Raw genomic sequence first — 14,811 nt, forward strand, 5'->3', positions numbered from 1 at the left:
CTTTAGATCTGTTCATGCTCTTTATTGAGATAAAATCAAGTTTGCTAATCTGGGTCCTGTGAGCCATCTTGTCCCATCTACCTAGAGTTGATTTAATAGGTCCAATCCTCATGAATTCAGTTACTCAACATTTGCTTTCAGTAAATGCTTTGATTTGTCAGACTCTTTGCTGGGCCCTGGGGACACAGGAAAGAATTAGATATGGATCTTTCCTCAGCAAGATGTCCATAGTTTAGTCTCCTGATGTTTGAAGAGAGCCCACTGGAGTCATCATCATGTCCCACCCAGGTACTTACTTTCACATATCATCTCCCCTAACAGTCAGTGATTCTTGCCTGTCCATAGGGTTACAGGAGGGGATGGGGTGGAAGAACCACAGAACCTATGGTTTCAGGTCTGGTCATAGCCTTCTGTGTTCCAGGGACCTCATTCTGTGGTCCTGCCCCAGCCTGTTAGCTTGAGGAAAGCTCTCTTTACATCTTTGTTTCTGAGGCTATAGATGATGGGGTTGAGAAAGGCAGAGATGACGTTGTAGAACAGGGCAAGTTTCTTGTCCCGCTCTGGGGAGGCATTGGCCCCAGGGTTCATGTACATAAACATGGCAGGTCCACAGAACATGGTGACCACAGTGATGTGGGAGGCGCAGGTGGAGAAGGCCTTGAGCCGACCTTGGGCTGAGCGAATTCTCAATATGGTGACAAAGATGCAGATGTAAGAAGCCAGAATGAAGGAAAGGGGTACCAGAAGAAGGATGAAACCTAGAATGAAATCTACTTGGTCATTGAGGGATGTATCTGCACAGGCCAGCTTCAGAACAGCAGGAACCTCACAGAAGAAGTGGTTGATCTCATTGGGGCCACAGTAGGGCAAGAGCATAGTGAAGACAGTGTAAACGAGAGAGCAGCTCACCCCCCACAGTCCACAAAAGACCACCATTGCCCCACACAGCCATGGGCTCATGATAACCTTGTACCTGAGTGGGTAGCAGATGGCCACATATCTATCATAGGCCATGACAGAGAACAGCCAGCCCTCAGTGATGCCCAACACCAGAAAGATGTACATCTGGGCCACACACCCAACATAAGAGATAGTTTTCTTCTGACAGACCAGATGCACCAACATCTGGGGCACAGTGGTGGTGACATAGCTCATATCCAGCATGGAGAGGACACAGAGGAAAAAGTACATGGGTGTATGGAGGCGGGAGTCCCGGTGGATTAAGGTGACAATGAGTCCATTGCCCACAAGAGTAGAGGCGTAGAGGAAGAGGAAGACATTGAAGAGGATTGCATTAATTTGGGAATCCTTGGAGAAGCCCAGAAGGATGAACTCAGACACGGAGCTCTGGTTCTCCCAGAGGAAATCCTGCATTCTCCTTCAGCTGCAGAAAGAGAAAGGAACCAACTATTGTCCCAGCTTAGGATGCATATCAATCACCATGATTGTTCAGTGGTTGGCAAGGTCAATGATTTTATTTAGATATTACTCAGGATTCATATCTGGTCATTGACTGAGGCCTATCTAGAATGAGGCTAAATTAGGGAAGGGGAGGGAAAACTTTATGAGATTTTCATTCTCTCAAGTGTGAACCTTTCATCAAAACTTCCAGTTTCTCATTGTGTTTCCGCTCTTAGTCCTAGCAAGGCCACCTGCTTTCTTGTGCTTCAGGAGCCACCATCACACAGCACATTGCTTGAGGCTCTTCTGCCTTAGTCTTGGTGTAGAGTGTGATGACAAAGATTTGAAGTTTCCTTCTCCCTCCTGCCAAAAAACAAATCACTCAAAACTCTTTCTTTTGGTGCTTTAAACTTCAAATCACTATGTATATATAGGCAGGGCAAGTCAGAAATATGGGCAAGATTATATGACTCCAGAACATGAAAAATTTTTTGAAAATTTTATCCAGGTCTGTGTTTCTTGAGTCTTTGGTGTCTCTGGACGCTTCCTCATATCTGATTTTATTTCAGATGGAGTTGCTCACCACTGGGCCTCTTCCTGGCCTTATTCACAACTGAAAAGAAGTCTTCCTGCTTGACCCTCAAACTATAATTGAGGCAAAATAATAGCTGTCTTTTTGGCTTGAAATCAGCTTTGGTGTCTCTGATTCTTTCAGCTTGATGGGAATACCCTCCCAGTGGTAATCTATACTTTGGGGTCTTTTTCTCTCCTAGAGTCAAGATTTATGACAGTCAAGGAGCTCCAGAGTTTAGTTTATATCTCAAAAGTTAGAGCTGATTTTTCATTCTTGGCGTCATAGGAGGTGGTTCTAGTGGAGGAACATGGGATTTGGAATCAGAAGACTGACATTCAAGTGTTGGTACTTCAACTGTGGTCTGTTCAAGTAATTTAATCTCCTTGAACCTCATTTCCTTCTCTGTAAAATCTACATAATATCTACCAGAAATAGGAACAGAACCTGTGAGAAGTAATATATGATATGCACAGCAGACACAGCACTGTTGCTAGCACAAAGTGGAAGCTCAATGATGTTTATTCCAGTCAAATTATCTTCCAGGTGTTGTTCATCAGATGGTAAACAAAAACTAAAAGAGACCAGAAAACACATGGTATATTCCTAATCTTCAAGAAGCTCACAGTCTTTGGGGGGAAATAGAAGAATAAAGACACAAACCACATTTCAATGTATTTAGCACTCTGATGGAAAGATGGGCTGGCAGTCAATGCTGTGTTAAGCACTAGGGATACAGAAATTAAAAATTTCTGCCCTCAAAGAGCACACATAGGAAGGAGACAAATAAACAATGAATGGTACTCAAGTGATAAGTGCTGTGACAAGCGGAAGTATAGAGGGTCATGGGGATGCATTAAAGGAGCTCCTGAACTAGCTTTTGAAAGCTAGACTTCTCCAAGAAGAGGGCCCATGATGTGAATCTTAAAAGATTAGGAATTAGCTAAGCAAAGAAGAGTTGGAAGTTGGACAACTGGAAAGAGTTTTGCAAGCAAATGGAGTAGTAGTTACAAAGGATCAAACAAAGAGAGAGTTTTGTGCAACCAGGGAACACAGCTGATAAGGTCTGAGGGCAGGCTGGCTTGCAAACAACAGGAAGAAAAAAGTATTGTGTACCTTGGTAACGAGCATGGACTCGATCATTTAGGCCATGGCAAGTATCAGATGAGTTTTAAGCAGAGAAGTAATTCATTAAGGCTTAGATTTTAGAAATATCACTATTTGGGTGAAAGTTAGGAAAAGACACTGGAGAAAGACCAGCTGAGAGGTATGAAGGAAAAACAGGAGAAGGGTAACATTCCAGACAACAAAGAAGAGAAGAGATTAGAGAGAGAGGTGGACAGGACTTGGTAACCGAGCGGTACAGAAGATGAGGAAGAGGGAAGAAATAATCATGAGTTTGAGGTTTCAGACCTGGGAAGCTAAGTTGACAGTAACACCATTACAGGGCAGGTGGAAGTGAAAGAAAGAGTGATGGGGTGGGCGAGAAAATGGCCGGAAAGTAATTATTAATTCTATTATAGACAGGCAGAGTTTGAAACATTGAGTGTCCTGCAGGAGCCGATCATCAAAGAGTTAGACAGATTGCCTTGGAAAGAGATCTAAGCAAAAAATCAAACTTTAGAAGGTAATTAAGGCACAGAATGGATGAGAACTCTCAGGGATACTTCAAAGAGAGTACAGAGGCTCCAAAGATGCAGCCTGGGAGGAGGAACATGAGAGGTCAGCAGGAGAAGAGATGGGCTTGAACAAGAGCATCCAGGGAGGCAGGAGAGCTTGACAGTGTAAGTTCAGGAAACCACCATCTCCAAGAGTGCATATGATGCTAAATGCTATAGAGAGAGCAAAAGGAATTAAAACTGTTCAAATAATGCCTGAGTTATTAGTGGCTCGGATGTGAGAACTTTCTGTGGAGTGATGAAGGCAGAAATCAGGTATCAGTGGGTTATGAGGAGCGCACTTGGCTATAAAGAGAAGGACTGAGACGAGATATCTAAGATTGGGACATAAGGTGGGGGGGGGTGCTTTGTTTCCTTTGTCATTTTCTTAAGGTAAAAGAGTTCAGAATGTGTATTACACTGGGGGAAATCCAAGAGAGGGAAAGAGGGGCTAGTGTGTGGTCTCTGAGGAAGCAGACAGCAACAAAACTCAGAACACAAGTCTTGAGAGGCAGTTTCAACAGAGCAGAAACAAAGGGGAAGATGTATGAATGAGGAGGATACAGATCATTTAACTCTGTGTGTGTATGCACTCAGTCATGTCTGACATCTAACTGTGACCATCAGAAAATTCAGGATATATTCCCACGGACCAGTCTCACAGGTTCTTTCTTCATATCTCAAGTAGATGGTGAGGAAGAAGATCTGATCACGTCATTGCAAATAAAATTTCAAGTCTTAAGCGAATAGAACAAGAAGCATATGCCAACCAAAAAAAAAAAAATGCTATAGCACCAAAGTAAAATTCCCTGCCCCTCTGCTCACAAAGCCAGCCATACATAGCCAGCTCCGCTGAGAAATAACTGAAGACTGAAAGGGGATCGATGCAAGGATGCTTCTAAAACATCATCGTAAAGTGACAAAACTGAGAAAAGATGCTGTGAGATCACACGAGGTGTCATGCAACTGTGTCTGCAGAAGCCAGACCACCTTCTGGGGCCACATTTTAAGGGGACGATAGGTAAGTTGAAAGAGGTTATAAAGCAAAGTCTGGAAACAACATGATGTGAGGAAGAGTTGAGGCAAGTGGGGGTGTTTGCCATGTGGAATGAAAGGGTAGGGGAATTCTGGAAGCTGAGGGCCTACTCTCTGAAAGGCTTTCATGTGGAAGATGGATGAGATTTGTTCCAGATCCTAAAAAGTGCATTTGCAAATTATACTAGGGAGGTAGGTTCCAGCAAAATATAACTAACTTACATTAGTGAGGGCAGATCATGGATAGGATCAACTGACCCGGGAGACAGTGGACTTGCTGACCCCAGAAGAGGATCAAGCAAAGTGTCCCCGGGACTAGTCCTGCTGGTCCGGTGGGAGGGTCTCTGGTTCACTCTCTCTGGAGGAGTTGGGACTTTGTCATCCTGCTGTGCACTTCTTTCAGCTTCATCTGGACCTGATGCCTGAACCACTGTAGTAGTCTCTCAGTAAGCATCCCACTCAGAGTCTTATGGTGCAAAACTGAGGAATGTGCAGAGGGATAGAAGGACCAGGAGCAAGTGAGGGGAGCTCCAGGCCCACTATGAGCCTTCTTCCCGTCCATCCCAAGGCCTGGCCTAAGGCTGTACCGGAAAAGAGTGCTAGGATACCAATATCTTGTTTAGAAGCAGTTACATCTCTCCCCTTCCCAAATAAGAACTTCACAGACATCCCACTTCTAATGTTCCCTTCCAGGTTCTAACTTCTATTAACTTGTCATCAATACCTTGATCTATCCTTACCAGTGTCTTGACTTGTATCCTCAATGGGCTTCAGAGGAGAGTCAAATGCCTCAGCTCCATTCAACAGCCTTCACTTTCTTCTACTTTTCTCTCCCTCAGCTGAGGAGCTCACTCAGAAAACAAGTAAAGAAGGAAAGAAAATGACAAAGAGACAGACAGATCACTGTACACAGAGAAATCAGTGAACAGAGGAGGACAGAGTTCAGGGAGCAGGCGTGGGTGGCCTGATATGGATGGAAAGGAGGTGGAGGCAGGCAGGCACACAGTCAGACATATGGGGAACACAGGGTGGCCCAGGAGTGGGTGAGCATGGTTCAGTTCCCTGCCTCAGGCCCTTCTCCTTACCTGGTGCTGGGCTCAGGGTGGGATGCACTGGGGGCCTGTTGGGTCCTCCTTTAGTATTCTGCTCCTGATCCTCAGGGAGAACAGATCGGATTTTTTAATGAGCCTTTGTGGGATTCTCCAGGCCCCACAGCAACCTTCCCAAGCCCCAAGCTTACTTTTCACCCTCCCAGTGTAGCACTCAAGATCAAACACTCGAAAGCCTGATCCTCCCATCCCAATGCTTCCTCTCAGGTGCTCCCTACTCAGCTTCACAGTCCAAAGGGCCAGAAATATGAATATCAATTAGAGCAAGTGCTTGGACTGAGAAATGGCAGGGGGTTGGGAGGGCTGGGCAGGCAAACCAGGGAAAGTTTCTATGCACCATAAAGAATAGGTTTGTGGGGCAGGAAAGGGCTACCCTCTGCACTCATCCTCCATCACCCACTTGATTAACCAGACCCGGGATTCATCCTTGACTCCTCTGTCTACCTCACCATTTCCTAATGAGCTACCTTTACCTACCTAGCTAATGAGTCTACCTCATAAAGACCTCTTATTTAATACCAACCTCTCATGTTCAGTAGCTACTCTTTTATTTAACAGTTCAGTTTCTCATCTGTTCCTGCTGAGGGAGTGCAGCAGCTGGTATCCTTCTCCTTCAATTTAGTTTCCACATGAGAGCCAGAGGGATCATTCCAGATGTAAATTTAATGCCATGGTTCTTTAACAGATGATGTCGTGCCTTTTATCTATCTCTATTAATGGATGATGTCATGCCTTTTATCTCTATTACTGCAAAATCTACCCTCTGTTTTGAAGGGTATGATAGTTTATGTTTTGTTAATTTATTTCTAAGAATTTGACTTTTATGGAGTTAAAAATAATGTTCATGCATGCTCAGCTGTTCAGTTGTTTCTGACTCTTAGCAGCCCCTATGGACTGTAGACCACCAGGCCCCTCTGTCCATAGGATTATCTCAGCAAGAATACTGGAGTGGGTTGCCATTTCCTTCTCCAGTGGATCTTGCTGACCCGGGGATCGAACCTGCATCTCCTGTGGCTTCTGCATTAGCAAGCAGATTCTTTACCACTGAACTGCCTGGGAAGCCCATCATAAATAATATTATGTATTTAATTCTAGTTTCCAATTGTTCATTGATAGTATATAGGAATAAAATGGATTTTTATGTATTTATCCTGAATCCTGTAACATTACTAAACTAATTAATTATGGGAGTTTTTATGTAGAATCCTTGATTTTTTACATAGACAATTAGGTTATTTGAAAATAGACGCGATTTTACTTCTTCCTTTCCTGTATTCTCTTTCCTAGCCTTATTGTACTGGCCAAAGTTTACCGTGCTATTTTGAATAGTATTGTTGTGAGCAAGCATCCTTATTTTGGTACTGATTTAGGAGGGAAAGCATTTAATCATTCATCATTTTGTGATGTTAGTTGGAGGTTTTTAATGTAGATTTTTTTCTTTCTGTTAGAATATGGAAATTTCCTTTTATTTCCAGTTCACTGAGATTTTTTTTTCAAATCATCAATGTGGGGAAAGGACATTCATAGTGATAAACATTTGAAATAGCTTTATGCAAATATATCTGAATGATGTATTAGAAGTTCTTGTTGTCAAAGGGACTCAGGGATGAGATGAAAGTTAGACCCTTTAAGATCTCTATGTGTTTCTGAGGCCAAAGTTGAGTGCTTAGTTGGTGGCACTGAGTTTGGGGAGTAGAAAAAAATCTTTCATCCTAGATGAAAGTAGTTAGAAAGCTTCCTGAGAAGAGACCCATATGAGGCCTTGATGAACAAGTAAGGGGATAGTAGGCAAGAGTGAGGAGGGGACACTCCAGGTGCAGTCTATGCCAAGACCTGGGGACTCAGGACTGGCCCGGAGTAAGGGATCATGCTGGGAGGTGGGGAAATTAGGTGGGCCTGCTGTGGGTTTCTACTGCCCTGAGAGCTCTGAAAAATAAGGTCCAGTCATTTCAACAGATAATCCTCACACACCCTTCCTTTTTATTTACTTATTTACTGGCCATGCCATGCAGCATGTAGGATCTTAATTCCCCAACCAGGGATCAAATCTGCACCCTGTGCTTTAGAAGCATGGAGTCCTAACCCCTGGACCGCTGGGGAAGTCCTCTCACATATCCTTTCTAATGGCCCCAGAACAATTTTCTTAATAAGTCCTCGGGAAACACAATCAGAATGTCTTGCTGACAATTTCATTCTTTTTTTCCCTAGAAAATCAAGGCTCCTCTTTCCCCTGGACTTCTCGTCTTAGAGGCTACGGCCTTCAGGCAGGAAACCCTGGGACTAGAGTAGGCTCTTCTCTTCTCACAATCCATCCAAATCTCTCTTACGGCCTATGTTCCTTTAATGCTTGGGGATTGCTAAGGGATCTCTAGGCTGTCAACGCCCCTAAATTTATCTCCTGGAGAAAGTTGCTAATAAGCAAAATGCATTCTTAGCATTTCGTATTCTTGCGCTTTCTCAGCAACCAGACAATCCTTGGTTTACAAATAAAACTTGTTTCTAAGCAACCAAGTGCAATGAGAATATTTTGATAATTGAATTCTATTAGACTTGTAGAGAGTAGCCAATTTACAAGATTTATCTTGTATTGCTTTTTACAAAGCAATTAATATTCATCTGACCCCAAAGTGAGAGAAATTTAAATCTATTTTGATAGCTGAGTTTGCTGCTACTGCTAGGTCGCTTCAGTCGTGTCCGACTCCGTGTGACCCCATAGATGGCAGCCCACCAGGCTCCCCCGTCCCTGGGATGCTCCAGGCAAGAACACTGGAGTGGGTTGCCATTTCCTTCTCCAATGCATGAAAGTGAAAAGTGAAAGTGAAGTCACTCAGTCATGTCCGACTCTTAGCGACCCCATGGACTGCAGCCCAGCAGGCTCCTCTGTCCATGGGATTTTCCAGGCAAGAGTACTGGAGTGGGTTGCCAGCACGAGTTTAGTTCCTGGTTAATGTGGCAGCTGATGTGATTCAGTTTAGTTCAGTCACTCAGTCGTGTCCGACTCTTTGCCACCCCATGGACTGTAGCTCGCCACGCTTCCCTGTCCATCACCAACTCCCGGTGCTTGCTCAAACTCATGTCCATCAAGTCGGTGATGCCATCCAACCATCTCATCCCCTATCATTCCCTTCTTCTCCTGCCTTCAATCTTTCTCAGCATCAGGGTCTTTTCCAATGAGTCAGTTCTTTGCATCAGGTGGCCAAAGTATTGGAGCTTCAGCTTCAGCACCAGTCCTTCCAATGAATATTCAGGACTAATTTCCTTTAGGATTGACTGGTTTGATCTCCTTGCAGTTCAAGGGACTCTCAAGAGTCTTCTCCAACACCACAGTTCAAAATCATCAATTCTTCGGCTCTTGCTTTTTTTATAGTCCAACTCTCACACCCATACATGACTACTGGAAAAACCATAATTTTGACTAGATGGACCTTTGTTGGAAACATAATGTCTCTGCTTTTTAATATGCTGTCTGGGTTGGTCATAACTTTTCTTCCAAGGAGCAAGCATCTTTTAATTTCATGGCTGCAGTCACCATCTGCAGTGATTTTGGAGCCCAAAAAATAAAGTCTCTCACTGTTTTCCATTTTATCCCCATCTATTTCCCATGAAGTGATGGGACCAGATGCCATGATCTTAGTTTTTTGAATGTTGAGTTTCAAGCCAGCTTTTTCACTCTCCACTTTCACTTTCATCAAGAGGCTTTTGAGTTCCTCTTCACTTTCTGCCATAAGGGTGGTGTCATCTGCATATCTGAGGTGATTGATATTTCTCCCGGCAATCTCGATTCCAGCTTGTGCTTCATCCAGTCCAGCATTTCACATGATGTACTCTGCATATAAGTAATAAGCAGGGTGACAATATACAGCCTTGATGTACTCCTTTCCCAATTTGGAACCAGTCTGTTTTTCCATGTCTGGTTCTAACTGTTGATTCTTGACCTGCATACAGATTTCTCAGGAGGCAGTTAAGGTGGTCTGGTGTTCCCATCTCTTGAAGAATTTTCCACAGTTTGTTGTGATACACACAGTCAAAGGCTTTGGTGTAATCAATAAAGCATAAAGAAAGAAAGAAAGTGAATTTGCTCAGTCGTGTCTGACTCTTTGCAACCCCATGGACTGTAGCCTATCAGTCTCCTCCGTCCATGGAATTTTCCAGGCAAGAGTACTGGAGTGGGTTGCCATTTCCTTCTCCAGAGGATCTTCTCAACCCAAGGATCGAACCCGGGTTTCCCGCATTGCAGGCAGATGCTTTACCATCTGAGCCACCAGGGAAGACCCTAGTAAAGCAAAAGTGGATGTTTTTCTCAAATTCCCTTGTTTTCCAATGATCCAACGGGTGTTGGCAATTTGATCTCTGGTTCCTCTGCCTTTTCTAAATCCAGCTTGATCATCTGGAATTTAACAGTTCAGGTACTCTTGAAGCCTGACTTGAAGAATTTTGAGCATTACTTTACTAGTGTGTGAGATGAGTGCAGTTGTGCAGTAGTTTGAACATTCTTCAGCATTGCCCTTCTTTGGGATTGGAATGAAAACTGATGTGATTGCATCCCACTAATTTTGATGTGTGTGTGTGTATGTGTGTGTGTGTGTGTGTGTGTTGAAGGTATGATTCTGTGAAAGAGAAAGTATTAGTTGTGCAGTTGTGTCTGCCTCTTTGTGACCCCATGGACTATAGTCCACCAGGATCCTCTGTCCATGGAATTCTCCAAGCAAGAATACTGGAACGGGTTGCCATTCCCTTCTCCAGAGGATCTTCCAGACCCAGGGATCAAACCCAGGTCTCCTGTATTTCAGGCGGATTCTTTACTATCTGAGCCACCAGGGAAGCCCTTATGTGCTTTCAGTTACCATCATTAATATCCAACCCATATATTCTGACCTCACAATAAGCCTGATATTAACATTGTAGTTGACAAATAAGGACTTCCCTGGTGGCTCAGATGGTAAAGCATCTGCCTACAATGTGGGAGGCCTGTGTTCAATCCCTGGGTCGGGAAGATTTCCTGGAGAACGAAATGGCAATCCATTCCAGTATTCTTGCTTGGAAAATCCTACTGTTAATAAGGCAATGACTATTTTCTAAGGTATCTGGCTTTGAAGACAATGACTATTGAATGATAACTTATATGATTAAGTTCTAAGGGATATTTCTACTTGAATCTAAAAATAATATTATGGTATAGTCATTATCTCCATATTAGACTCCATTTTATGGATAGGGGCCTGAGCTTCAGAGAGATTAGGTGGTTTTTCCAAGATCTCAACAAATTAAGTCAAGACTAAAGTTCGGGGCCCTTCCCCGTGTTCTCTAAGGTGGCAGAGGAAATTTAAGGGTAAGTCAGTTATGGAAACCAACATACTCTTTTGTAAATAAAGGTCTGAACTGCTGAAAGCCATGGTGGGGTAGATACAATGGAAGTAAGAGAGGGATCCGTGAAAGTGAAGAAGAGCTAAAAGAAGAACTGCAGAAGTGGACAGACCAGGGATGGAGACAGGCGAGGAAAGCACTCAGCAAACGTTTATTGAGAAGTTACCATTCCACTGCAAGATGCTACTTGCTTAGGCTATGAAATGCTGGTGAGGAAGCTCTAAATTAGCCAACAGAGCTCTGACTTGATGGATCTGACCCTATATCTATGACTTAGACTCATAATCCTAAATATTTTGAACTTTCCTCAATGAGATCCTATCCACTATCTCAGCTGAGCCTCAAAAGGCTCTACTGAATCCTTGCGATATGGCATAATATACTAGAGAAGAGCCTGGACTCTGGAACTATACTACCTGGGGTCAAACCTCAATTCTGTTACTTTCCAGCTGACCGGCCTTTGCAACTTGTTTAATCTTGTGCCTCAGTTTTTTTTTTTTTGGTTGTTGCTGTTGTTGCTGTTTTTAAACTTTATGAAGAAGATCATAATACATATCTCTTGAGTTGTTTTAAGAATTAAAATAAAATACACATAAAGTACTTAGACAATGCTTGTCATGTAGAAAGTGATCAATAAAGGTAGTTATTATTTAGGCCCAAAGAATATTCTGGAACACATTGTACAGATATAAAAATTAAATCTCAGAGAAATGAGTTGATGTTTTCAAAACCACAGAAAGTCAATGATGTATTTCATCCCTGAATACAATTCTTTTTTTCCTAATGTTTCCAGTAGCCTAATAAAATGCAAAAGTGTTTTTTTCCTAGATATCTTCCCTATCCTGGGCTCCTTCTTCAGTCCAATGATTTCGGTGAATGTGTGGATGTCATAGACAGAGACCAGACGCACAGCAGACAGCCCTCACTCGTGGCTTACTGAGTGTCCTCACTCATTCCAACTAACTTGAAGAAAGCCCTCTTCACATCCTTGTTCCGGAGGCTGTAGATGATGGGGTTGAGGAAGGCAGAAATGACATTGTAGAACAGAGCCAGCTTCTTGTCATCCTCTGGGGAGGCTTTGGAGCCAGGCCTCATATACATGACCATGCATGGAATACAAAACATGGTGACCACAGTGATGTGTGAGGCACAGGTGGAGAAGGCCTTGATTCGCCCCTGGGTGGAGCGAATCTTTAGAATAGCAGTGAAGATGCGAACATATGAGGCCAGAATGAAGGACAATGGAATCAGGAGCAAGATAAAGCCCAAGATAAAGTCCACTTGGTCATTGAGGGATGTATCTGCACAAGCCAACTTCAAGACAGCAGGAATTTCACAAAAGAAGTGGTTGATCTCATTGGGGCCACAGTAGGGAAGATTCATTGCAAAGACTGTGTAGACGAGGGCACAGGTGAGACCACAAAGGGCAGAGCTGACTGCCAGGAGTACACACAGGGTTTGGCTCATCTTGACCCCATAATGGAGTGGGTAGCATATGGCAACATATCTGTCATAGGCCATAGCTGCAAAAATCCAGGTCTCAGTGATGCCTAAGGTTAGGAAAACGTACATCTGGATCACACACCCAACGTAAGAGATAGTTTTACTCTTGCTTACTAGATGGATCAACATCTGGGGCACTGTGGTGGTAGCATAGCTGAGATCCAGCAGAGAGAGGAGGCTCAGGAAGAAGTACATGGGCGTGTGGAGGCGTGCATCTACTCTGATCAAAATAACAATGAGACCATTGCCCAGGACTGTAAATAAGTAAAGGAAGAGGAAGAGGAAGAAAAGGATCCAGTTGGTTCTGGGATTTCTGGAGAAGCCCAGGAGGATAAACTCGGTTACAGAGCTTTGATTTTTCCAACTTTGGCTATGGGTGGCCTTCCTTCTGGGGAAAGAAAAGGACATATTCCTAAATACCTCGCAGTCTTAGTGAGAGAATGCCGTGTAAGATCCACAGCTGCAGGGACTGAAGGCATCTCAGAACTAAGCAAGCAATCAAACCAAGATCTCCTCCTCCATGCCAGGGAACATTCTATCCAAATTGGCTTCACATTGCTCTAGGCACTCGGTAGGGATTATAGAAATGATTTTGATCTGTCTAACTAGCTTTAATAAAGTTTCAAGGGCCCAATGGAAAAACTGTACATGGCATAAATCTTATTTTGAAGAACACACACACATACCCATCCCATAAATCAAAGGAAGGAGGCTATGGAAATGTAAAATGTTTTACGGTAAACCAAAAAGTTGTAGAGCACTCTATAGTTCTTAAAGTCATTCTTTCAAATGTCAAGACAAGCTGGTGCTACCAAGGACAGCGTAAATGTGAAACAAACAAAAACCCTTGCTTCTTTCCTTTGTCTTCCTCTCTGATGCTGTACCTTTGAAAACCCACATACCATTAATTTTCAGAAAAAGGGGGAGTTTCAAGGAAGCTTTTTTGGGAAAAGAAATCTTTCCTCTAGAACTTTTATTTCCCTCACCCCCACCATTCCAGCATTACCTGCAGTGGTTACAACTATAAAGATAAATTGATGTATAAAGACAGCCAGAGACTCAAGAATTGAAATCTATAGAACATGTCTGTGCTCCTGGCATTTCTCAAGAAAATGAAACTTATTTACCTGGAAATTAGGTGCCTGTGTGTCTCAGAGCTTTTCTTGAACACTAGTAAGGACTCCTCCACAGCCATGTTGCTCACAGGAGAGAGCTGAGTATTGGGTGGGAATGGATCTTCAGTGTGATTTGAACTCAATCCTAGATCTCACCTTGGCAAGCCTAGACATCAGAACACAATACTGACCGGTCCTTTTTTCTTAGTCCTTTTACAACAGAACCATAACTGCTAGATACACACCTTTTCCAGACACCAAAGAAGGAAATCGTCTTTTATGAAATGGCATTCTATGAAAATGTTTTAATAAATGTGAGCTCATTTGATTATCACCACAACCCACTGAAGTCAGTATCACTACTTCCTGGTTGGACAGAGTAAATGATGGAGCCAGGACTCAAGGTCGAAGTCCCAAATGTGTCCCTCACACCAATTTCATGCAGGGTTTAGTAGGTTTCCCTGATGGCTCAGATGGTAAAGAATCCACTTGCAAATGTAGGAGACCTGGGTTTGATCCCTTGGTTAGGAAGATCCCCTGGAGAAGGGAAAGACTATCCACTCCAGTATTCTTGCCTGGAAAATCCTATGGACAGAGGAGCCTGATAGGCTATAGTCCATGGAGTCACAAAGAGTTGGACATAACTGAGTGACTAAGAACAAACAAACACAAAATAGACCCATTTTAGGTAACATTGTGAGAGAAAGAGCTGACCTGTGTATCAACAGTTTTAGAGAGCAGAAAGTTCATATTGCAAAACATTGCAAATTATCAAGTGGTTTTCATAGAGAATCTCAAAACTTTGGATCAGAATTTCAATATTTAAAGCATTGCACTGGCATGACAAGGCTGGCTGATAGTTTTCAGTTTGTGTTAAAATAACACTACATAAAGCCGTGGACGGGACTCAGGCTTGGATAAATGAGAAAAATGATATTAATACTCACATTAGAGGTTCTTTGGAGTAGTATGAGAGTTAGTGGATACGGTTCATGCTCTTCTCTCCTTTAAGAATTTACTCAATTGTCATCTTTGCAGGGAAGACTTGAATCTTT

The 14,811-nt window shown here is 43.1% G+C and overlaps 2 protein-coding genes across 2 annotated transcripts; both read right to left on the reverse strand.

Moving 5' to 3' along the window:
* Positions 1-426: 426 nt before the first annotated feature.
* Positions 427-1,374, reverse strand: LOC101104625 (putative olfactory receptor 2B3). The gene has a single exon (XM_027964387.1). The coding sequence runs from the start codon at positions 1,372-1,374 to the stop codon at positions 427-429; it is 948 nt and encodes a 315-aa protein (XP_027820188.1).
* Positions 1,375-12,071: 10,697 nt separating this feature from the next.
* LOC101104878 (olfactory receptor 2A5-like) lies at positions 12,072-13,049 on the reverse strand. Its single transcript, XM_004003508.4, has one exon. It carries the CDS (start codon positions 13,047-13,049, stop codon positions 12,072-12,074), a length of 978 nt encoding a protein of 325 aa, XP_004003557.2.
* Between the last annotated feature and the right edge of the window lie 1,762 nt (positions 13,050-14,811).

Source organism: Ovis aries, chromosome 1 (assembly GCF_016772045.2).
Source record: "Ovis aries strain OAR_USU_Benz2616 breed Rambouillet chromosome 1, ARS-UI_Ramb_v3.0, whole genome shotgun sequence".
Taxonomy (NCBI): domain Eukaryota; kingdom Metazoa; phylum Chordata; class Mammalia; order Artiodactyla; family Bovidae; genus Ovis; species Ovis aries.

Excerpts from the sequence above, each read along its gene's own strand:
- LOC101104625 (XM_027964387.1), bottom strand. The coding sequence starts at position 1,374 with ATGCAGGATTTCCTCTGGGAGAACCAGAGCTCCGTGTCTGAGTTCATC.
- LOC101104878 (XM_004003508.4), bottom strand. The coding sequence starts at position 13,049 with ATGTCCTTTTCTTTCCCCAGAAGGAAGGCCACCCATAGCCAAAGTTGG.